This window comes from Protopterus annectens, chromosome 5.part0, assembly GCF_019279795.1.
Source record: "Protopterus annectens isolate FY-2018-M chromosome 5.part0, PAN1.0, whole genome shotgun sequence".
In the NCBI taxonomy this organism is placed as follows: domain Eukaryota; kingdom Metazoa; phylum Chordata; order Ceratodontiformes; family Protopteridae; genus Protopterus; species Protopterus annectens.
Window position 1 is genome coordinate 1,693,473,673 of NC_056735.1, and position 26,282 is coordinate 1,693,499,954.

Sequence of the window (26,282 nt, forward strand, 5' to 3'; positions counted from 1 at the left end):
CAGGGGGGTACACACTCCTACCCCCTTTGCAGACTAGCCATGGCATTATGGAACACGGCATTGACCTACCAAATACAGCTACAAGCTCAGTTCCTGCCAGGAAAGCTGAATACTCTGGCAGACAAACTAAGCAGAAATCTCATGGACCCACATGAATGGAAACTGGAACCACGGATTTTCAACATATTGACACGAAAATGGGGGAGCCCAGACATAGATCTTTTTGCCTCACCTTAGAACTATCAGTTGGACAAATTCTGCACAAGAACTCATCACAAAAAAGCCTGGAAAGTGGATGCTGGATCATTCAGCTGGAAAATCTTTCAGTCTATGCTTTTCTCCCCCTGCCTCTGCTCTCCAGCGTTCTACTAAAAGTCAAACAGGACAAACCAAAAATGATTTTGATTGCTCCAGACTGGCCTCGCCAACACTGGTACCCACTCCTGCGCAATGTGTCACACCTTCCACCGTGGCACCTGCCTCAGACACTTTGTCTCAGCAGAACAACCAAATTCTGCACACTCTGCTCCAAACTTTGAATCTTGCAGCGTGGCTAATCAACTAAATTCACCCTTAGCATCCCTCCGCAAACCTGTGATGGATGTCATTTTGGAGGCGAGAAGGCCTAGTACTAGAAAATCTTATGCTGACAAATGGAAAAGATTCTGTGCATGGAATCAATCACTAGGAATAAGCACAGCTGTGTCCAATATTCCTCAGATTTTACAATACTTAACTGAGATGCTTCACAAGGGCCTGTTTTTTTCTTCCATAAAAATCTGTGGCTCAGCCATTTCAGCTCATTACAACACAGAAACTCCCCTCTTCTCTTATCCTCTGCTAAAGTAGTATCTCAGACGGGCCAAACACTTAAGACCACCCTGGAGAGCTCTAGCCCCTGCCTGGGACCTCAATTTTGTATTGGAAAAACTAATTCTCCCTCATTTTGAGCCAGCTGCTACTGCAGACTTAAAATTGCTATCCTGGAAAACAGCTTTCTTTTTAGCAGTCACTTCAGCAAGAAGGATTTCTGAATTACAGGCTGTTATGGCAGTGGAGACTTTCATTATCTTTCATGTGGACAGGGTGTCTTTCAGGACCAATCCATCCTTCATGCCTAAGGTGGTATCCAGTGTGGCTCTTAATCGGACCATTCATTTGCCAACCTTCTTTCCCAATCCACCGAACAAGGGGGAGCGGATTCTGCATTCATTGGATGTACACAGACAACTTAGATTTTACTTAAACAGGACAAAATCCCTTAGAACTGAACAACTGCTGGTGTCATTTGCTGCAGGGGCAGAGGGAAAGGCTATTTCAAAGCAGACTGTTTCCAAATGGATAAGCCAATGTATTCGTTTCTGCTATATGTACTATGGTAAAACTATCCCCCAGGGGATCAGATCTCATTCCACCAGGGCTGCATCTACAGCCTTTCTCAGAGGTGTTCCTACCAGAGACATTCTAGAAGCTGCTACCTGGAGCCCAGTTCATACGTTCACCAAACATTACCATTTACCTTTCTTCTCTAAATCCAGAGCTGGCTTTGTCACTGCTGTCCTGCAGGGCCTAATAGCTGGTCGGAATGTTGTATAAATCCATCCTCCCAACCATAGCTTTCGGAATCTACCCAAATGTAATGACTGCAACAGTGAAACACGAAGAACATAGTACAGATGTTCTTCGTTCCACATTGCTGCAGTCCTTACTATTGGGGTAGTCCGCTGTCCAGTCGGCCCGAATACCAGAGTATATGGCTGACGTCGGTCAGGGCGCATTAGACTGACGTCAGTACGTCAGGGTACTAATGCGCATGACCGACGTCATATCCTCAGTCTTTTTTGCCGCATGGTCCGATGCAGAAGCAGTTTTGCGAGTGCAGGTTGGCGTTCTGAAATATTTCCGAAACCGGAGTTTCAGACCGAATCAGAGTTGGCTAAGTACCCCGTTGGGGAACATTTTGGTTTTTTCTTGCCTCAGTATTTAACCGGATGTCAGAAAAAGTGAATAACTGTATTTCTTGTGGGAAACAGATACCTCATAGGGATTACCATACCTTGTGTATACCTTGTTTAGGGCCTGAGCACGACGTTGTTGGATGCCGCTCTTGTGCTAGGTTTAACAAACGCACTATTAAGAGGAGGTTAGACTGTGCCAGGTTAGTGTTTGGGAAGCGTTGCAATTATAAAATGCCGTCGGATGCTCCGCCCGCTTCGTCCAAGAAGCGCAAGGACAAAACAGCGAAGCCTAGGGTTGATGAACCGGCAGTCCCGGACGTCGGTTCTTTAGAAGGCTCAGTGGAGCCAGAGGTTTTGCCAGGAGTTTCTATGGAGTCTCAGGCAGAAACTTTACTGTTACAGGATGTGCCTTCTCAGGAGGTAGGCCAGGCTGAGGGGGCTTCTCAGGTAACTGTTCTTCCCTCTCTTCCCAAGGTAGTTAGAGCCTCTCCTTCTGTTGCCAAAACTTCTTTGAAAGGTAGGCCAAGTTCAGCTTCAGTGGGGGCTTCTCCTAGCATTTCGGGTTCTGTACCTAAGAAACATATGCTTAAAATGGCAGAAGATTTGATTACTATGATTAGAGGTTCTATGCCCCCTCCTGATAAGAGGCCTAGGGTGGAACCGGAGTTTGATAGTTTTGAACAGTGTTCAGAGGCTTCTGAGTCTTCTGCGGAAGATTTGCAGGAGTATCCTCCTTATTCTGATTCTGATGTGGATGATTCCACTCCTACAGCTTCTCCTCCTGAGGATTTCTCATTTTCAGAGACTCTGCATTCCATGAGGGAGCACTTTAAATGGGAAGGCCAGGATTACTCTGATTCCAGGAAAAGGCTTAGGGAATTCTTGTTTTTACCCCAGCATAGGCCCTTAGCTATACCTCCTGTGTTGAATGTGGTGGAAGATGTTTTTGCAGAGGCTTCCCTGAACCCTGACTCTTTGCCTCCTGCTCCTGTTAAACCTGATAGGTACTATAGGGTGCCCGAAGCTCATAAGTATTTGTTTAAGAGTCCTAGGGCGGACCCAGAAACTGTTTCTCAGGGGCCTAAAGGTGTTAAGGCCTCTGTGGTTAAAAATCCTGTTCCCACTGATAAAGAGTCAAGGGCTTTGGATAGGTGGGGAAAGAAAGTGTATACTTCTTCCACTCTAGCCATGAGAGCGTTGAATTGTCAGTTTCACATGCTAAAATATCAAAATTATCTCCTTTCACAATTGAAATCTAAGGTGGATGCTTTGGCGGAAGGTATTGAGTGTAAAGAGTTGCTGGATTTGGTTCATGTGTCTGAACAAGTGGGTAAGCATTCTTTGCAATGTGGTTTTGATGCTATACAGGCCTCCTCGAGGGTGGCTGCCACTAGTTCTGTTCTTCGCAGGCATGCCTGGTTGAGGGATCAGAATTTAGCTGAGCATGTTAAGACAAGGATTTTGGATGCTCCTTTACAGTCTGATGTGTTGTTTGGTTCGCCTGTGGAAGCAGTTTTAAAGAAAATGGAGGACAAAGCTAAGTCTATGCAAACTGTTAAAGATTTTTTGCAGGTGCAGCCACCGAAGTTTAGTAGAAATTGGCCTGCTAAGGGGTGGACATATCCTGCTTATGATTCCCAGTCTAGGGGTAGGTCTAGACGTGGTAGGGGCAGAGCTCAAGGTTCTTTTAGGCCTAGAACAGGAGTTCACCTGCTCAGACTTCTGGTGAGGGCAGGGGTCAGTCCTTTCGTAAACAGACCCAATGACCTGCCTTTTCAGCTGCCAGTAGATTCTCGTCTGGCAGCTCCTTTGGGAGGACGACTGTCTCTTTTCAAAGAAAATTGGGATTTAATTACTCAAGACAGATGGGTGTTGGATATCATTCACCACGGTTACAGGTTTTATTTCCATACATTGCCCCCTTTCAAAGGCATGCCAGACGTTCCTCCTCCACAAAGAAAAGAGGCTCACAAGCAAATTTCTCAGTTACTCCAGATGGGGGCCATTCAGCCAGTCCCTGTATCAGAAAGGGGCCTAGGATTTTATTCTCGCCTGTTCCTAGTACCAAAGAAGGGGAACACGTGGAGACCAATTTTGGATTTATCTCTCCTCAACACTTATCTGGACATTCCCAAGTTCAAGATGTTGACGTTACAACAGCTTTTACCTCTGCTGGGCAAAGATCACTGGATGGTAACTTTAGATCTCAAGGAAGCTTACCTTCATGTGCCTATAAGGCTAAGTTGCAGGAAGTATCTGCGGTTTCGAGCTGGAAATTCTCATTATCAGTTCTCTGCATTGCCCTTTGGCTTATCTACTGCCCAGAGTATTCACAAAGGTTCTGGCTCCAGTGATAGCTTACTTCAGGCTACAAGGAATTCAAATCTATCCTTACTTGGACGACTGCCTGATTCTGGCTCAAGAAAAGGAAGACCTTCTACAGTATCTGGAATATGTTATAGCAGTGCTAAGATGCCTAGGGTATTCTGTGAACGAAATAAAGTCCAGTCTAGTACCCTCTCAAGACATGTGCTTTCTGGGTGTGAGACTGAATACAGCAGCCCAGATGGCCTTTTAACCCCGGACAAACAAAAGAGTCTATCACTTTACTTCCATCAACTATCTCATCAGTCCGTGCTGACTGCAAGGACAGTCCTTCAAGCATTAGGGTTCATGGCATCTTGTATTCTGGTGCTTCCCAATGCCAAACTGCATATGAGGAAGCTACAATGGTATCTCAAAATGTATGGACACAGCACTGCCAGGATTTGGACACTGTCATTCAAATAATACCTTGCCTTCAAAAAGAATTTTTGTGGTGGGCTCAGGAATGTCACCTAAACAAGGGACTCTCTGTGACCCGGCCAGAGGCGAGTCAGATTTTAACGACAGATGCCTCGGACATTGCTTGGGGAGCTCATCTAAATGGAAAGTGGATACAAGACAAGTGGCCTGCCAGACTACAGCATCTACATATCAACATGAAGGAGATGTTAGCAGTCCAGTTTGCATTAATGGCTTTCAAGGAGTTACTTCTTCCAGGGCAGGTGTTGATTCTAACAGACAACACAACTGTCATGTGGTACATCAACAAGCAAGGGGGAACACATTCTTATCCTCTATGCAGGCAAGCAATGATTTTATGGGAGACTGCGCTAAGCTTGCAACTAACTCTTCAGGCAAGGTTTCTGCCAGGAGCACAGAACTCCTTAGCAGATGTGTTAAGCAGACAAATCATGGATCCCCACGAGTGGAAACTGGATCTTCATGTGTTTCAGAAATTGACAGTGTCATGGGGAACTCCAGACATAGATCTGTTCGCTTCTCCACTAAACCACCAGCTGCCAAAGTTTTGCACAAAGGGGTTTCATCACACAGCTTGGAAAGTGGATGCTCTGTCTTTCAGTTGGAAAAACCTTCATGTGTATGCCTTTCCACCTCTGCCTCTTCTTCCAAAGGTGCTATTAAAAGTCAGACAAGACAAGCCAAGGATGATTTTGATAGCTCCAGATTGGCCTCGGCAACACTGGTACCCACTACTAAGGAGTCTGGTAAGGAAGCCTCCATGGCCTTTACCTTTGATTCCTCATCTGTTATCTCAGAAGGACGGTCATCTGCTCAATGTCAAGCTTCACTCTCTTCATCTAACAGCCTGGCATATTCTGTGTTGAAACACAGCAGGTCTCAACTTCCTCAACAAGTTTTAAATGTGATTATGGAAGCTAGAAGACCTAGTACAAGGAAAGTGTACGCAGAAAAATGGAAGAGATTTTTATTTTGGAGTACAGCAAAGAATTTGGAGATTTCTGAGCCTAATTTGAGTGTGGCTCTTCAATATCTTACTGAGTTACTGGACAAAGGTTTGTCCTTCTCTTCCATTAAGATTCATGCTGCAGCAATTTCAGCTCACTATGATTGTGACCCACCATTGTTTTCGCATCCTTTGTTCAAGCAGTTTCTTAGAGGGGCAAAGAATATAAGACCCCCACGAGAGCTCCTACTCCTGCTTGGGATCTCAATTTTGTGTTGGAAAAACTTACTCTACAACCTTTTGAGCCTGCGGCTACTGCTGAATTGAAATACTTGTCATGGAAGACTGCTTTTCTGTTGGCTATTACTTCTGCAAGAAGGGTGTCTGAGTTGCAGGCCCTTATGGCAGTAGAGCCCTTTTGATTTTCCATAAGGATAGGGTATCATTACGTACTAATCCTTCCTTTATGCCTAAGGTGGTTTCTAGTGTGGCTTTAAACCAAACTATTCATTTGCCTACTTTTTATGCAGACCCCCAAAATAAAGGGGAAAAGATTTTGCACACTTTAGATGTACACAGGCAATTGCGTTATTATTTAAGCAGGACTAAGGATTTTAGGCAGTCTCAGCAGTTGTTTGTTTCTTTTGCTTTGAGTTCGCAGGGCAAGCCTGTGTCAAAACAAACTATTTCTAGGTGGATTGGGTTTTGCATTGCATTTTGTTATTCCCATCATGGCAAGGAGATTCCAGCTGGGATTAGGCCTCATTCCACTAGGGCTACTGCCACTTCAACAGCATTTCTAAGGGGTGGCAACTAAGGATATTTTGGAGGCAGCTACTTGGAGTTCAGTGCATACTTTCTCTAAGCATTATCACCTTCCTATCTACTCTAAGTCTAGGGCTGGTTTTGCCACAGCTGTTTTGCAAGGCATGTGGTCAGCTCCTACTTCTTTATGATTTGCCAGCCTCCCTTACCTCTGCTTTGGGATTCTACCCAATAGTAAGGACTGCAGCAATGTGGAACGAAGAACATAGTACAGTTTTGTACCTACCATAAATGTAGATGTTCGAGGATCCACATTGCTGCAGTCCAATTTACCCTCCCTCCTTCCCCTCTGTGTTTAGGGGTGGTTGTGTAGGTGAGGTTATATGTTGATATTTTTGTATATATTTTTGTATATATTGTACATATTTTTGGTGCAGGTATTTTGGGCCTTGTCTTTTTAGGGTCTTCTGACATCTGGGGCAAGAAAAAACTGAGGATATGACGTCGGTCATGCGCATTAGTACCCTGACGTACTGACGTCAGTCTAATGCGCCCTGACCGACGTCAGCCATATACTCTGGTATTCGGGCCGACTGGACAGCGGACTACCCCAATAGTAAGGACTGCAGCAATGTGGATCCTCGAACATCTACATTTATGGTAGGTACAAAACTGTACTTTGTGTACACTTACCATAAATGTAGATGTTCGAGTGTATTCACAGTTTCAGTCTTGGTTACCCTCCCTCCACCCCCCCTGTTTTTCTCTTACTATACGTCTAATTTCCATTACTATGCTTAAAAGCCTTTTTGGTGTATTTGCTTTTGTTTGGAGGTATATTTTGTTGTGTTTTAAACTATATGTATGTATTTATATATATATATATATATATATATATATATATATATATATATATATATATATATATTGCTCCTCATTTGGGGGGCACCTGACATCTTGGGCAAGAAAAACTGATGTAATGGCGTCGGCTGCATGTTTTATACCCCTGGACGACTTGACATCATGGAAGAAGGGACAGCAACCGACGCAGGACCCAAGACTTTGTTAATCAGGCCAACTGAAGGCAACCTGCCAGCAGATTCCCCAAATGTAATGACTGCAACAGTGAATACAGTCGCACATCTACATTTATGGTAAGTGTAAACAACCGTACTATTCATGTCTTCTTATCAAATGTTTGGAATGTTGAGTGACAAAACGCTGACATATCAAATGTTAAAAATGAAAAAAAGGTAAGTAAAACTTTTTTTATGCAGGAGGGCAAGGCTGCTGTGTCTGCTGATTATATATACTAACTCCAAGATCGATCTACAACAAGAAAGGGCCAATTTACCAGTTCTCACTGTACCACTATCATGCACTGGTTTTCACGTTTACTCTTATATGTTGACATTTCCAATGTTGTAGTTTTGATCTTATATCATTCGACATTTGTGCATGTCAAGATAGTCACATGTAGCCAAACTGACCTATATGGGATAAAAGTTTTCCTTTCACATTTATGAATCAGGCATTTAGGACATCTCATCCTTTGCTCCCCACCAGAGGATTTCTTATTTGGTGATATAGTAACAGAATAAAGGATAATTTCAAATGGGAGTCCGAGGAGGTCTCAGATGGCCAGAAGAGATACAGGGACTTCATTCACTTAATTGATCAAAAATCATTACCAGTGCATCGAGTTGAAGAAGCCATGGTGGATGTATCTACGAATGTGTTTTTGAAACCAGACTTCCAACATCCTACTTGCAGGAAATCAGACTGTATTTTTATTCATTTATTTACTTATTTATTTTGCAGGGTGGCAGATTTCTGCAGATATCTTAGGAATTTTATTGCTGATCCTGCCATGGTGTTTATTGATCTCAGCAAGATGTTCTATTATGGCTCCATCTCTTAACTATGAATCTACCTCCCAGTGAGGTGGAAAGTTAAATACTGGACCACATTGGGAAGACTGCATATACATCTGTCAACCTGGCCTTCAGGGCTCTTAATTGACAAACGCACATTAACAATACTAATGGACACTATTGGACACTACTATCTCAGTTAAAGGATGTTGAGATACCGACCAAAGCCATGAAATTTACAGTGCTAGATGAATGCAGCCTCTCTTTCCAGTTAGTAAATTACTGTAACAGGTAGCAAAGCACTCTACCAGATGTGGCTGTGGTGGTGATGATGTTGCATCTTGTGACCCCAGCTGCTTTGGGGTCATGTGATGAGACATACTTAACTTGAGGACATCTTCTCTGACAGGCCGTGTTAAAGTTCAACTCTTTAATATAATACTTGAAAAGGAGTTGCTTTATGGACCCCCTGCATAACAGTTGTTAAAAAGCCCGAGGAGAAGGGCGGGAATGGGCAGTCAGTGAAACTGTTGTTTCACTACCATGCCCACAACTATAGAAGATATCACACAAAAATAGTCCTCTCCCCGGATGCAGTAGAAAGGAAAACAGCTCAAGATGAACATAGCCCTACTACAAGAAGAAATGCCAAGATCAAAAAAGTGCGACTGGTGGTCAAGAGAGCTGAGACCCAAAAAAGGAACAGCTTTGACTAAACAAAGCTCATCCCTCCCCATCCACCAGAGTCCCACCACACATGCCCCCTGAAAAAAAGGTCACCAGTCAAAAGTTTGGAGACCATCTGGGCAATTTTATTTTGAAGGAGTGGGGAAAAAATATCACAAAATACACCCTAGTACTGAAACTTATTGCCAGAGGGTAAATAGTTCAATTCATTAAAAAAAAAAAAAAAAAAAAAAAAAAAAAGCAAAAAAAAAAATCTCAAGAATCCCTCCAGTGCCAAAATGATGCTTAGTGAGTGGGATAAAATGAAAATAGAGTTTAAAAATAGGGTAGAAATAAGAAAAAGAGATATGGTTAAGAAGTACTAAGAATTATTTACAGGGACTAACAAAGGTTAAAGTATTGCAGAATAAAGGAAATCTTCCAGAACAAGAAGAGGAGCAACTGCAAAGTGCTAAAGAGAAAATAAGGGAGTATTTGGTTATGCATAAGTTTAGAAAGATTGCTGTTAAGCAATTATTTTTTGATAATGATTCCAAAGTACAAACGTAGAAAGTGTTGTTGCCAAGTTTAGCCTATGATAAGAAAAATAACCAGAGGTCATGTAGGGATATCAGATATATTTCAGAAATGTTATGAGAATTTGTGTAAAGCAGAAAAATGTGGAAACCAGGAAAGAGCACAGATGGAATTATTTATGTAGGACTTAATTATGCCAAAGTTAGAGGTAGATGAGGCTCAACAACTAGTAATGTAGGAGCAGATGAGATAAAAACGGTGCTGTATAATTAGTCTGCAGGAATGTCTTGAGGAACAGATGATATTCCTGTGGATGTTTGAAAGTTAGAAGAGAAAAAAGTGATAAAGGTCTGGAAGGTTTTGTTTAATGGTATTTTAAAATAAGGGGAAGCAAAACATCTTGGAAGTAAGCTGTGGTGGCTGTTCATAGGTAGCTACTAGGTTATCGGCACTGGGGCCTATATAAGCCTAGCCAAAAAGGTTCCCTGACTTTCGCCACCCAAGAAAATTATTTTTCTGTGCCCCTGTCAAGCAGCAAAAGTGATCCCTGTGGTGAATTTTCTATTTCCCATCCGGTCATTAAGATTTTTTTTTTAAAGAGGGCCAGTGAGGAGCTGTGCTTGACATGAATGGGTAGTTTGTTCAAGAGTATGGGAAGAATCTGGGACAGGAATCTATCTCTCCAGCATGTTCTGATTATTGTGGTGACAAGGTTTAGGTCCCTGGAGCATGTAGTTCGGAGAGATTGGGATTTCTTTAAGTGTAACATATCCAACAGCTCTGGGTTTGACATGGCTTTGTATGTTAGGCAGAGATCGCCTCTAAGTAGGCAATATGCGATGGAGTAGAGCTGGAGTTTTTTGAGACGGTCTGCATATGGCATCTCTTTGAGGCCGGTAATCCTCTTAATGAGGTATTTCTGTGGCCTTTCCAATTGTTGTAGGTGTCTTGTGAGATACATGCCAAACGGGGCATTATACTCTATAATAGGTCTGATAGAGGAAGAATTACCTCCTTTTTTCTAGAGGAGAACCCTTTTGTGATGAGATATGCCACATGGAAGGATTTCCTGAGTACTGTGGCAATGTGGTTATCAAAGGCGTGACTACTGTCCACCTATGTCCCGAGGTCCCTTATCACACTTTCAGTGTTTAGTGAGCTACCGCCTATGTGTAGTTCATGGGTACTGAGTTTTTCCCAAAGAGGGTGACACTGCATTGAGCTTGAGGCCATGACTTTGACACCAAGCATCTGTCTCTGTGAGGCCCTTTTGTAGCATGTCTACATCATTAGGTGATTCTGTTATGGCTCCCAGTTTAAAGTCATCTGCGAACTTTGTTAGCCAAAGACCTTCTGTGTTGGCCTGCACTTCAGAGAAGTAGATGCCAAACAGGAGAGGACCCAGGACCGAATCCTGTGGTACTCCACTCGTCACTGGTCTGAAGTCGGATTTGGAGTTGGCTACTTTTACTGTGTGGGTTCTGTCAGTGCGCCAGTTGCCACCCATCTTGTGACAATATGGATTTATGCCCAGTTTAGTGAGTTTCTAATTCCAGAGTGGAGGATGGTATCAAAAGCCTTGGTGAGGTCAGGATAGGCTGTGTGCACTACCTTGCCCTCGTCTACGGCTGTAGTGACTGCTTCAAGGAAGTTAATCAGGTTTAGTAGACATGATCTACCTTTTACAAACCAAAACTGAGCGGGATCCAGGGTTTGGAAGTTACCTATGTCTTTGTTTATAAGCTCCAAGATGATACTTGCAGACCAGGCTCATCAGGCTAATGGGGTTGTAGTTTCTTGGGTCCGTGGTGACACCCTCTTTTTGGAGTGGGATAACAGTCGCTGTGCACCATTCAGTAGGCACGTAGCCTGAGGTGAGGCTATGACTGAACATGGTACTTAGGTGGGATGGCAGTTCATTCTGTAGTTCATGCAGTACGCAGCCTGGGATGTTGTCTGGTCCCGTGGATGCTCTGTTCTTGGCTTTGGAGAGTGCGGTCTTTACTTGTTCATCCGTGATTAACAGGGGCTTTGCATTCTTCTGATATTAAGATGGGCCCTATGGAGGGTGAGAGGGGGGTAAAGTTAGCACTGAACCTATCGACCAGGATGTTGGCACTATCTGTTGGTTCTGTATATTTAGTGCCATTGTGCTGTAGCTCAGAGTAGATCTGAGTGTTGCCATTGAGATTCTTGACATAGCTGTAGAATGCTTTGTGGTTGTCTTTGGAATCAGTGGCGATTTTATTTTCATAACTGGCTTTGGAGGATTTTATGAGGGATCTCAGCTTTTTGCTGAGGTTGACCAGGGAATTCCTCCAATCTTGGGATTTTACTCTTTTTTGCAACAGCTTCTTCCTTCTGTTGTAGAGTTTGTTGTATTACCCGAAGAGGATAAAGACCTATAAGATCCAAGTTTGTGTAGACCCGTTTCAATTTTGAACCTTAATTATAAAGTCTTTGCGCCTATCCTATCTAAAAGAATTGCAGAGGTGTTGCCAAAATTGACAGATTTGGATTTGTATGGTTTTATGGACGGTAGGTAAACATTTAACAACATTAATGCAACAATGATAATCCAGAGGGAAGCAGAATGTAAGAAAAGACCATTGTAATTGGGGTGTCTTGATGGAAAGAAGTATTCCACAAAGTAAGCTGGGATTTTGAGTGGAGCAGTGGAAGCATTTGCATTCCCTGGAATAATAAGCTCACTTCAGCAGATATATGAAGGATCGGAGGCAAGAATTAAAGTGGGAGGGTGCCTCTCTACTATGTTGAGTTTGAACAGATGACCCAGGCAGGAGTATACTCTTTCCCTTTTGTTGTTTTATTTATATTTAGAGCCATTGACCAAGAAAATAAGGGACTCTGAAACTAAAGAATATAATTGGTATGGTAATCAAGAAAATTGGCTTTATTGCAGATGATATCCTTTTGTACTTGATAAATCCAGAAAAGGACATCTCTGTGTTGTGAAACATTTTAAGAAATGTTTAAAGTCTTTTTTAGGATATAAAATTAACGAAGATAAAACTGACTGCAGCCATAAATTATGCACCACCAGTTCAGCAATACCCATATTTATAGGGATGCAGGGCTAGAAACTTGGCAGTGGAAGCCTCGGCTGGATTTACTGTTGAGTGACACCCCGAACCCATGTGCAAGAATAGGGAAAGTGGTTATGGATGAATGGATGGAAGATGAATTATTTAGAAGTGTTGATTAAAAAGGCTTCAGGTATGCTAGCTTAAGGATATGTGGGAAGAGACTAAAAAGATAATATAAAAATGGAGACATTCAAAGCTCTTGTTTATGGATATAAATAGTAAGTACAAGCAGTGAAAATGTTTTTAGTCCCAGGTCAAGCATGTTTTTATCAACCAGAGGAGAAGCTTTGGACAGTAATTAATAGAGTTGAAGGAATTTATCTTGAGGAAGAGAGCAAGAGTTAAGTGAGCCAAGCTGATCCTCCCAATAAAACAAGGTAGTTCAGGAATACCAGATTTGAAGGGACATTTTAGGGCTTTACATTTAAGGCTCATATACTTAGCACACACACAAGGTTATAATTCAAAGTGGAAAGAAATGATGAAGTGGGGAGGGTTCAAGAAATAACACGAGAGTAGACTTTTGAATGTAAATCCTTAAGGAGAACAACAACCATACAAAATATTATATTCATAAAGTTGCAGAAAGTATTTAAGAACTAAGCCAACATGGGACTGAAGACAGAATATTTTGCCAGTACAGATGACTGCAAGTGGGGGTACAAAAGTAGCCAAGAAGAGTCTAGAACTTACTGATAAAACTGTCAAAGTAACCAAGGTCTTTGGAGCAAATGGCTACAGAATGAAAGATATAGAGTAGGATAAGGCCAAAAAGAAGTGTAGATTGGAAGGTAGACACTGGTTTCTCTGCCAGGGATTAATGTCAGAGTATATAGGCAAAGAGAAAGGAGTAGGGGAGTCCTAAATGAAAGACATGCTCTGGTAGAATTTTTATTTGAATCTAGAAGAGGAACTGCTGTTAAAGTGATATTTATTAAGGCATATAAAATATTGCACAAAAACTGTAAGAATCTGAGGAGGTTAGAAGAGATTGGGAAGAAAGACTGGAAAAGCAGTTTACAAGGGAACAATGGGAGACATATATATATGGCTCCTAAGTATGCAGTAAAGTCTAGATGATTTAGGATGTTTGCTTAGAGGTATTTTGGTGCCATGAGCAGACTTCAAAGAATTTTTCCTTAGGTAGATTGCAAATATCGGTGATGTGATGGAAAGAAAAAGAGGTAGCGGGGACTTTATTTTGGGAGTATGCTGAGTTGGCAGACTTTAAAAATTGCCTACTGAGTGCTGTGTCAGAAATAGTGGAGAACATGACTCTAACTACGGAAATGATTATTTTTGGATGAATTGCCTAGACATAGTAAGACCTTATTAAATATTTAATTATTTTGGCTTCTATAGAAGCAATTATTAGAAACTGGAAATCCAAAATCTAAACGGACTGTATTTAACTAATTGCAAAATAGATAAAAGAACTGGAAGGGTGGGTGTCTTTAAAAAAGAGAAGGAGAAAATTATATAGAAGTAAATGGAATTTGTGGGAACAATACATTCAGAATAATGTTCAGGAGTAGTGAGGTTTAAGGGACGGTAGGAATTGAGCAATTTATGTAAAGCTTGACTGATGATAATGAAATATATGTAATGTATTATGTTTGTAAACAGAAAAAAATTTATAGTTTGTTTTGTTTTCTGTTAATGCATGTGTGCCTACTTCATAATTGATAATACCAGAATACCAGTGAAGATCAGTGATTAAAGGCAGGAAGAACTTTAGAAAGCTGCACTGCCATGTCAGATGTCTTTAGTCAAAGCTAGAACCATGCTCACTAAAAAGTAAAAATAATTTTGCACTTCCCCTTCCCAGTTCATCTCCAAAATACCAACTCTGACCTAGGGAGCAAACCTTGTTGCTAGAAACATGGCTAGAGATAGTGAGTCAGAAAGCCTTTTAAGCCAGGATAATGGGATCTTTCTGAGCCAGTACTTCCATCTCTGTAGTATAGATCCACCATATCACATCAAAGTACTTTATAAGGGAATTGGGATCCATGATTTCATCCATCTTGATGGTTTCCCTAGCCTGAAGACACACAAGGAAGCACAAGTGGTACCCTAAGAAACAGATGAAGTCAGTATGTAAATCCTTTGGTGTCCCTTATCCCCCTTCTACCCTGTGTATAAAAAAAAATACAAAGAGCTGTAATAGTGGATGCAAAAAGGGAAACAGAACTTATGATTCACATTCAGATTTGGACTAGATACCTAGAAAGTAGCCACAGACTTCTCGAACACAGCCTGGGTACTAACTTATGGTGTCTGATTGTCCAGGGGTCTTAGATAGTTTGCAAAAGAAAATATATGTCAGTGTAAAGGAAATTGTGGCTGTACTAATAGCTATTAGTATCTTAAAACAAATCTGGAAACTTAGAATTTTTCATATTCCCACAGACAAACGTGTCAGTGGTATATTACTTAAGCAAGGGGGAGGAATGTTCTTAATCTATATCCAAGCTGGCCATTTTATGACTTTGTCAGTACAGGATAAGTAGATTGTTTGGTTAAACTTTAGAAACATCGAGTTTAAAGTCAACCCTGATGTCCATAAACAAACGGGCACCTTCAAAATATTCCAAACGTCATCCAGACTAAAAGATGAAAAGGTCAAACAGACTGATGTTTGTCTTCAGCTGGTGGAGTTTGCCAATGTACCCATAAAAACTTAAAAAATAGGAAACCATGGGTATTCATTCAGAAGATATGTAGCTGAAACACTGACATGTTATTAAGGGAGAATTTGCATATGTCCCATGGTCTACTTCTACTGGAGGTTTAAGGTATTATCCAGTGAAGACTCTAGCTTAACTGAGTGTTTCTTGCAGTTTTTTACTGATAGGTTTGTGTGTGTGACCTTTATATTCTTTTGCTTAGAGTTTTAGAATAATCTGCAGGCATCCTTATGCTTATTGACATCAGGCTTGATTTTAAGAACTGTGCTTCTCAAATATTGCCAAACAATCCACTTATGCTTTATGGATGAGGTAAAACAAAAAGCTGAAATATGCATGTCTACAGCTAAAGGGTTTTGCCTGTATTGGCCTGAATGTACCCATAAAATCTTAAAAAGTAATAAGTCATTGGCATTCAGAAGCCATGTAGTTTGAAACACTGATATGTCCTTTACAGGATCATCTGCATATATTCCAAAGGCCTGTGCTACAGGAGGTTTAAGATTGTTGTTTGTCTTTTCGGCTTTTCCCAGTTAGGGGGTTGCCACAGCGGAACTCGGGTCTGCTAATGATTGGCAGTAGATTTTTACAGTGCTAAGTTGCCAGCCCGACGCCCAACCTTCAGCGAAGGCACGCCCATTCATGCATGTCTTTCGGAGGCCACGCGACCGCGGGCAGGACATGCAGACTCCACACAGAAGGCGCTCCAGCCGGGAATCAAACAGGTGAACCTTTTGCTGTGAGGCAACAAAGCTACCGCTGTACCACCGTGGCTTACTAAGGAGGTTTAAGGTATTACATAGTAATGAATGTAGCATGGCTAGTCCTTCTTGCAGTATTTTACTCAATGGTTTGTCTGTATGACCTTTTTACCCTTTGGTTTGGATCTCTTTTGGCTGAGGCAACTCAGTTTCTCCCTCCTAATAAGTATGGTAAGGACAGACCTTTTACTGCTTCCTCCATGTATCAACCTTTTGACACAAAAATAGACTATCTTTAGAACACTCCCAAGCTGAAAACTTTAAGACTGTAGCTCTCTTACCATCAGACAGATGTTTTCTGAAGACATACTTTGTATCTTAAGGGAGGTCAGGAAGCCTAAGACAAGGAACTCATAAGAAGCAAAATAGAAAAGATTCTTCCTTCTGTCCATAAAGAGGGGTCAGGACCTGACTTGGTGCCTGGTGGTGTTGGTCTGCTGTTACCTATTGAACCTTTTCAAGTCAGAATCATCTTAATCCTCACTGAAGTTGCATGTAGCTGCCGTTTCAGCATTCCTGCCTTGGAAGCACCAACTTTGTTGGAGATTACCTCTGACAGAATTCCTCAACCGGGTGTTCTCAGTTATGTCCTAGAAACCCTAAAATTACTTCCTTTTCAACCAGTTGCACCTGTCAAGTACCTATGCTGGTAGAATTTGTTTTTTAGTGCTATCACCTCTGTCAAAGAGTTTAACAACTATAGGTCCTTGTGTGCAGAGTTTTTTCTCATATTCCACAAGGAAAGGATCAAACTTTACAGTAACCCTCCTTTAATTTCTAAAGTTATGACCAAGTATCTTTGAATCAGGCTATTCACTTCCATCTTTTTTTTTACCCTATTTTCAAAACAAAGGGGAAAGGGTCTTTCATTTCCTAGATTTGAATAAACAACTGAGGAATTATTTACACTTAACAAAAGAAGCAAGGAAAACAAGCCAGTTGTGTCCTCTGCACAAGGTAAGAAGGGCAGACTTGTTTTTTCAGAAAATGATTTCTAAACAAGTAGGTCATTGCATCTCCTTCTGCTGTTCATTCCATGGCAGTGTAATGCCAAGGCAAGTGAAATCGCATTCTGCTAGAGCCACAGCCTTTCTGGGAGAGTTCAGTGCTCAGTACATCTGCAAGCAGCTACCCGCTCATCCGGTCGCACTTTTACAAAATATTGCAATCTGGATACCTCCTGTTTGCCACAGCCATTTTCCAAGACTTCTTATAGGCCACCTCATCTCAGATCCAACTTCTCCAAGGCTCTTAAGCTTTGGGAGTTTTCCCAAGAGGTTGCCACTGCTACAGTAGTGGACAGTATAATGAACATAGTACTGTTGTATTAGGAATTTGAGTATGCCCACTATTGCAGTAATATTTCCCTCCTTCCCTCTTCCCCTTTCCTTTCCTGAGCTTTTCTTAGGATTAGGGTATGTACCCATTCATTCTTGATCTCTCTCCTGTGCCCGTCTGCGTACCTTACAAGGTGCCTTTCCTCTCCATGTTGACCTAGTGTCTGGAAAGGTAGCTGATTAGGTCTCTTCTGGTTAAGTGTCCTGGTCAGAGGTTCCCTTTATACAAGGACCTTTTTAATGCTGTAGTTTCACACCTCACAGCAGGTAAGAATCAGAGCATGAAAGAACCAAGGATGGCAAGGGTGGGCATCCCTCTTTTACCACTAACATGTTGATGTTCAGGCGGGAGGGTATCTGCCCAATCAGGATGGAGATGGGTGTAGAGCTGTGGATGGCAGGCTGGATGCCATGCCTTTTTGCAGCAGAAGTCTCTCAAAATTATCACTTCTGCAACAGTTGAACATCTACAGTGGTGGTAAGTTCATGTTACTTATGTCATGGCTTGCAGTGTTGTAGAGTGTTTACACCCTTGAGTATGAGAGGTTCACAAAAAAAGTGGTTGATTGCAACAGAAGAGAAATTTTAACTTATTTGTAGGCCCACCAAGGATACCCCTTGTAAGTAAATTATACTGTGCAAATTTATATGCTACTTCTACCTTTTGCAGATGGCCCTTTTGAAGATCAGCTGATGGGGTAAATATTTGCATATTTGTTATGGGTATTGTAGTAGTAATACTGGCACAGGAGAACAGTAGCTAACAAGTAAATCATAATGCATACTGTTATTGCAGTTTTTTAATGATGAAGTGCTCGTTTTAAAATTAATTGTTAAATTAACAATAGTCAAATGTGCAATGCCTTACTACATATTTTTTCTTCTTGTAGTGTGATGTCTCTGCAGTTCGTCCCAAAAAGTCATTTGTTCTTTACAGCAGGGAAGGATTGCAAGGTCAAGCAGTGGGATGCAGACAAATTTGAACACATTCTGACTCTAGAGGTGGGATAAGTTATGTCTTCAAATAAGATACATTTCTAACTATGATGGTAGGCACTAATTTCACTGAGACACATTATTTATTTTATCACAGCTTAATTGATGAGGTGTGACTCACAAATTAAACTTGTCCTGTTTTGGGCATTTAAAGCAATTTGCACAGAGGTTACTGTTGCACTTAAATATATGGATACAGTTCTTTCTCCCCATATATGCATTTTCTTTAATCTGAAGACTTGCTTATTAACATATGAGTCATTTTCATAGCATTTGCCTTCAAAAGTGCTCTAATTCAAAGGTCATCTTAGATAACCAAAAGGAGAAGTGTGGTACTGTTTTATACTAATTTTAAGTTATCCTCATGTAGTTGGATCTTTTTTAAGCATTTTTGTGTCCAGTAGTACTGTTGCTATCGCCCATGCCCATTGTTTACTCCTATTCAGCCCACAAGTCCACAATGTTCCCAGTCTTGACCTGCCTTAGAAGATGGGGACCCAGCAGTGGAGCCTTCTGCATTGTGTTACTCAGGTGGGGAAGTCAGGGTAGCCCCAATATGGTGTCATCCTCAGTATCAGCTAATATTTTCACTTGTCGTGTATGTCTTATGTGGTGGATGCTGAGCATGCTGCTATAGCAGGGCCTACAATACTGGCCTAAAGATGTCTACTTCTACACATCTACTCTAGCTGCAGTGCAATGCACTGCTTGGTAGGTCAGATAAACTTTTCATGATGCAGTCCACTACTGCTTTAGTGCCATGACCCCAGCCAAGAGGTGCTGAAACAGAACAACCTAGCTTACAGCCCTTCTTTATCCCTGTGGAATGGTTCTGCTAGCATTGCCAACTTACTGCTTTTCTCCCCCATCTTGATTCTGCCAGGAGGTGGGCTTACCGATCATACTTTGCTGGGGTTCTAGCCAAAACTCCATTTGCACCATGGAGCTGGTCCTTGTTTCCTAAAGCATTGATACCATCCAGTAATCTTCGATGTACTATTGGCACTTTTGATCTACGGTTGGCAGCACAGTGGTGCATTGGATAGCATTGTCTCGTCACAGGAAGAGGTTCCCTGGTTCTATTCTTGTCTGGGGTGCCTTCCCTGTGGAGTCTGCTTGTCCTCCTTATGTCAGTTTGGGTTTCCTCCCCCATTTCAAAGACATGCAGTAGGTGGAATGGACACTAATTTGACTATAGATGGCAGTTGCATATACAGGTGTGTGGTATGGAAGAACAGCTGTGGCAGGGCTAGCCACCCATTGGAGTAAACCTTTGTTCTAAATGATTGTCACTGTTGATGTGACACCCCGACCCTTTGTGCAAAACCTGGAAAAGGGGGTTGTAGATGGATGGCACTTTTGATCATGATCCAGTGCTTTCTGTACAGTGTCACAGTGACATTTCCATCCAGGGAGTACAAACAGAGGTAGTAGTGGTAAGACCCCACTACCCCACTGTCACCTTCTACATTTTTTTCTTGCCAGTTAGTGTTTGCTTAGTTCAGGAATAGATCCTGCTGTGAGACTTTGTCTCAGTGTTTAAGCCTTTTCTGTCTTCACTTACACCACTGTAAAAATGACAAAACCATTATTCAGAAAATTATTCTGCAGCCAAAAGATCTTGAAAACTGCATCCATTGTTTTTGTTATCTATTTAATACCAGGTCGTTGACCTTTGTATTTTGCATAGACTTCAATGACACAGTACTATACCTTGCAAAAGAGGCTGTTTGGAATGCATTACCGTAGAAGAGTTTTTCCTGGACATTTCTTCTTGTCTAAGAGGTCCCCATCTTGTACTTCTATTTTGCTTCATTTCATTTTGGTTAACTCTGTGGTGGGTGATCCTGCAGGATCTATATAGGTAATTTTTGATTGGGTTCTCCCTTCAGGCTCCATGCATTTCCCACTGTAGTCATACATTTCCTACTTTCTTTGTATTGACAATCCTTTCTTTAGCCTTAACATAACTGATGATGTTATGTAGTCCAATCTCGCCTACATTCTTACCCATGGGTTCGGAGCCGAATGTCTGCTCCGACTCGGCCAAAACTTTTCTAGATCGAAGTCTTTCTATTGGCTGGCCTAAGATGGTATCCCATGCTGCACTGGTCTCGCTCTTAGCTGTGGCTAAGTACCCTTTTTTCTTCTTCTTGAGAGAATTTATTGCAAACAAAAATCTATTTTAATAGCTGTTGTTCGTTTGGTATTAGTTTGTGAGAAAATTGTGTGTGTGTGATTGTTTCTGTGGTATCCCACTAGCTGTTCAACGGGCTAGGCCCGTTTCAGTTAGAGGACCTAGTCTGTCCCCTTGCTTCCCTGTATTACAAACTTTCCGGTCTAAAACAGTTTAAGTTAGAGGCTTTAGTCCTAACCCCTCTCTTGTGTGTGTCAGAGGAACGTTTGTTAGAGTTTTTTGTTAGTGGTAGTTTTTTCCCGCTCTAAGTGTGGCGTTAGTCTGTGACTGTTTTTTCCAGTTGGTACCGTACCTGTAATTTTTTGTCTTGGTGATTGGTGGTAGTTGATTACGATGTCTAAAGATTCTAAGGAGCACAAGCCCTCGGGCTTCAAGAAATGCTCAAAGTGTGGTTATAAAATGTCCATTACCGATGGACATTCTGTATGTGTCTATTGTCTGGGAGCAATCTATCTCCAGGAGTCATGCAGCTTCTGTCATGCATTTAGTCCTAGGATCCTTCAGGAAAGAAAGGATAAGTTGATTTTGAAGGGACTTCTGAAACCCTCCTTCGAAGAGGTCTGGAATCTGCTTCCAGCTCTAAAGCTAAAACCACTAAATCAAAAAAGAGGTTTCCGGCTCCTTCAGTCTCCTCGGAGCCACCGGAGAAAATAGCTAAATCCGCTTCGACATCCTCTGCTCCACCGTCCTCGGGGCCGCAGGAAGTGTCAGTGATGATGGAACTGGTGTCGGCTCCAATCATTTTGGAACCTATTCAGAGCCGATCGCCTAGTATTAGGCAAGTATCACCTGAGAGGAGGTCTCGATCTCCCTCCCTGTCCTCCAAATCCTCCAGGACATCATCGGATGTGGATGTCGATAGAGTGGTGCAGAGAATCCTTCAGTCACCGGTCGTGGCAAAATTGTTCTCGGCTCTGTCCCAGTCTGCTCCGGAGCCCATTCTGCAACCTACTTCGATACGTCCTCCTCCGAGCACATCCCAGCCTTCGGAGCCGGAGTGCTCGGCTCCGTATGATGTCTCCAGGTCGGTTCCGATGGCCCCTCCTGGCTCATCGGTGCCGACTTCAGCTCCGACCATGTCGGCACTGTCCACTGGATTCAGGACTCTGGATTCTTCAGTTTGACCCGAGGGAGAGGCTTCGGGACATCTCTCGGTTCCTAGTCTCCCTCTCGGTGCTTCGGCTCGGGGAAGTCAGACTTCTGTCATGGTTTCAGAGGCTGGTCGTTCCTCGGACTCGGGGGAACCAGCCTTTGAGGCCATGCGGAGTGCGCTGGCCAGATCATAAGCTACATCATGCGGATCGGTCATTCTGTCCCCTACCACTCCAGTGTGGGTCTCTGATCACTACCTATCATTATACAGCGGAGCCCCAAGGCCTCAGGGTACCCCCATGAGTGGTCCCCAAGTTTCTGAGGGCCCCTCAGAGTGCTTGCCTGAGGAGCCCAGTAGAAAGAAAACGTGCAAGAGGAAGCACATAGACTCCCAGGATGAGTCTTTCACCTCAGATACTGACCTCGAGGAATCGGAGGGGTCCCCCAAGTCATCCTCTGAGGATGTTTCTTTCTCTGACATCCTAGAGATCTTGAAACAAAGAGATGACTGGCCATCCAAAGCCCCCTCCGAGGAGGAGTCGGTCTTCCTGAATTCCTTCGGTGCTCAGCCCTCTGCCTCCTGGGTGTCTCCACCCTTCGGCGAGCTCCTGGATTTGATTTGTCAAAAGGTGTGGGAGAACCCTGACTCTGTGGAACCAGTCCCCAGGAGACCCAATAAATTTCTGTCTGCTCCCCCGGGTAAGGAATTTCTGTCCAAGGGAGTCCCTGTGGATGCCATGATGGTGGCAGCGGCCACTCAGAAGAAATTAGCAAGACGACTTCCACCGTCCATCCTCCTAACAAGGAGTCTAGGACCATGGACCGTTACGGGAAGCATACCCTCTCTTCAGCGACCTTTACCTTATGGTCGCTGAATTATTGCGACCTTTACCTTATGGTCGCTGAATTATTTATCTCACTTTACACGGCTCCAGAGAGATCTCCTCAGAGCTTGGAGATACTCTCATGGGTAACGTTTCTGAGGCAGTGACCCAGACGGTTAACGCCCAGCTGTCTACCCTCAATTCCATCGTTAACTTCTCCATGAGGCTGATTTCATATGCAGCCGAGGGAGCGAGTAGGGCAGCAAGTTCAGGAGTCGCCCTTGGGAGACAGGCCTGGATGTGCCTTTGTCATTTCGCAGAGGCCTTCAAGTCTTCATTCACCGACGCCCCCCTTTGATGGTTCCTCTTTGTTCAGAACCAAGGTGAAGGACACCCTCACCAGGTGCGAGCAGGAGGGAAAAACTCTGTCTGCTGTAGGAGTCCATTTTTCCCTTCCCTCTAGGCCTTATCCCAAGGCCCAGAGGGGTGGAAAAATGTGATTCCAGAAATCAGAGTTTTTTTTCCCGTTGCACAAGGTGAGCCCCCCTCCAGAGGCAGAGGAGGGGGGTTATTCAGGGAGACACCGCCCTAGAGGCAGAGGAGGCCCCCGCAACTCGGGAGACCGCGATTCCTTTTGCGGTTCTTCCTACCATCGCTCCTGATAGGAGGCCCGACTGTGCGTTTCCGAAGCCAGTCGGGGGTCGAATCTCATTATACCCGGAGGCCTGGCAAGACATCACCCAGGACCAATGGGTTTTACGAATAATTTCCGGAGGTTATGTCATCCCCTTTTTGTCAGACCCCCCCCCCTCCAGTCAGAAAAATCCCGGATGTTCCACTCAGTCAAAGGGATTATGCAGCTTAAGAAGTTTCAAAGCTGCTAGAAAAAAGAGCCATCCAACATGTCCCCTCAGACCAGATTGGATTAGGGACTTACATAAGATTCTTTTTGGTGCCAAAAAGAACAGGGGACCCGAGACCCATATTAGATCTCAGCCGATTGAACAACCATGTACAAAAGTCCAAGTTCCGAATGGTCACATTGTAGTCTATTCTCCCATTGTTGGGAAAAGACGTATGAATGTGCTCCATCAACCTCAAGGATGCTTACTACCACATCAAAATGGATAGGGCATCCAGGAGTCACCTACGCTTCCGGCTGAGAGCCAGTCATTTTTAGTTTTGAGCCCTGATCTTTGGTCTCACCACAGCCCCCAGGGTGTTCACCAAATGCATGGCAGTGGTGACTGCTCACTTGAGACGTCAAGGATTCCAAGTGTTTCCATATCTGGATGACTGGCTCCTCACTGCCACCACCAGGCATCTCCTAATTCAGACCAGGGATGCCACTATAAATCTGTGTCAACAGTTGGGCATAACATTGAACTGGGAAAAATCTGCCTTGTTGCCCTCACAGCATGTCAATTTTATAGATGCAGAACTAGACACCGTCCTCATGCAGGCGTCTCTACCACAGGAAAGAATCAGAGCCCTACAACAACAAGTTCATGCCCTGCTCCCTCTGAGAAGAGCGAAGGCAAGATGGGTTCTCCAACTCTTGGGGACTATGGCTGTGACGATTATGTTAGTCCCCCTAGCAAGGTTACATATGAGACTCCTTCACTGGCTTCTCTTTGCCCAGTGGTCTCTTCAACCGCTTCCACTTTCTCACCCTATTCTACTCACGGACAGGTGCAAACAGGATCTCAGTTGGTGGCTTCGCACCGACAGTCTGGACACAGGAAAGCCCTTCTTTCTGCCGCCCCCGATTGCCACGGTGACCACGAATGCCTCCCAGATTGGGTGAGAGGGGCATTATCTAGGCAGGACAGTCCAAGGCACGTGGTAAGAGCACGAGATGCATTTGCATATCAATGTCCTGGAGATGAGAGCTGTGCTACTTGCGTTGCAGGCACTTCAGAGCTTTCTTCCTCTCGGGACTGTTGCAATCCACTTGGACAATATGTCAGTGGTGTGGTATCCGAACAAGTAGGGAGGAACCAAGTCATATCCCCTGTGCAGAGAGGCCATTCGAGTGTGGCAGTGGGCAGTGTCTTCCCAATGTTTTCTGGTGGCAACGCACATTCCGGGGAAGTCCAACGTGATCGCAGACAGGCTAAGCAGAGCTATTCTGATGCCTTACGAGTGGTCCTTGAACTGTCAAGTTGCGGAACGGATCTTCCGTAGGTGGGGTCAGCCTTGCTGTGACCTTTTTGCCAGCCCCCTCAATGCCAAATGCAGCAGCTACTTCATGTTGATCCCCCCTCAGGGGCGCTCTAGTCCACGATTGGCCCTCCGGTCTACTATATGCCTTCCCTCCGGTCCCCTTGCTGTCAAAGGTTATTCAGAAAGCGCAATCCTTGGGAAGCAGAATGATTCTGATTGCCCCACACTGGCCACGTCAGGTTTGGTTCCCCTTTCTCCATCCCTACCTCATGGACGCTCCTTGGATTCTGGACCCACAACCAAACTTACTGACACGCATGTCAGTGCAATTCTATCCCTCTCTGCAGACCCTCCGGTTGACAGCCTGGGTACTCCACTTCCGTCATTAGTTAGGCTCCATCATTTCTCGCCGGAGGTAGTTCATATTTTATCTTCCTCTCATACGCCCTCGACCAGGAAGATTTATTCCAGCAAATGGAAGAGATTTTCAATTTGGGCTCATACCCAAGGGATTGACCCTTGCACGGCTCCAGTTTCAGCTGTTTTGGAGTTCTTGTCTATGCTTTTTCATCAGGGCTCAGTGGCCGCCACCATTAAAATCCAATTGGCGGCGATTTCTACCTTTCATACCGCTAATGAGCCTAGTCTGAATGCTCACAGACTCTGTAAGGCTAGTAATGTAAAGAATAAAACCTGTAAACTAACAGGAAAAGAATAACTGTACCACTTTCAAAAACAACAATCCTAACTCGGTAAACAAATCCCCATTACCAAAATATTTTATGAAGTTGATCAGTTTGCCTGGATCCTAGTAGGAACGTAGAGTAGCAAATAAAATAGAGGGCACCAGCAAAGTGTTTAATTGTGTCAGAAAACTAAATAGAAAAAGATCTTTTAAGTGAGTCAGAAATCTAAAGAAAAAGGAGTGAATGATTTATGATCTTATCTTCATTGAAATTACATATACTCTGGTAGATAAAGTCTGCACTGTTTCTTTAAAAAAAAAAAAAAAAAAAAAAAAAAAAAAAAGGTCTCCACTGTATCTAAAATGCACCAAGCACAACCTCCAGATGTTCTCATAGTTCAATAACCTAGTATGTGGGTCACATTAGGGTCCTAGCCGTGACCCACAAATTTTGATTTATATAGGGTTGATTTGATTACTACCTCTGTCCATCAGAAATATAGGACTCGGACCAGGGTTGAATTTCCAGTTACCCTTCCACTGGTCCATGTTATGCTTAAGTAGGGTTAGGGAGGAATTCTGCTTCATGTGGAGGTGGAAGCCTGTTGCAGAGAATGGTAATTCTGTGAGAAATCTCTCTCTCCAACCTGTCCTTTTTATGTCGCAAGCAAAATTGTACACCAGGCAAAGATCCCCTCTCAGAAATCTGTATAATATTGAGTAAAGAGACAGGGTTTTGAGGTGATCAGTGTAGGACATTGTTTACTTCTGAAATCTTTTTGTAAGGAACCCTTGTGTGCATTCCATTTGCTACAAATGTCTGGTCAGGTACATACCGAAGGGTACATTGTAGTCTATGATGGGTCTAACGAGGGC

At 43.2% G+C, this 26,282-nt stretch overlaps 1 protein-coding gene across 1 annotated transcript in view; it reads left to right on the plus strand.

The window, feature by feature from the left end:
• Positions 1-26,282, plus strand: part of WDR3 (WD repeat domain 3) — a gene marked incomplete at its 5' end in the record, with an annotated part of 1,037,507 nt that overhangs the window by 623,502 nt on the left and 387,723 nt on the right. The window contains 1 exon segment of the mRNA XM_044071482.1: positions 18,337-18,448. Within this exon segment, the coding sequence (XP_043927417.1) occupies positions 18,337-18,448 (112 nt within the window).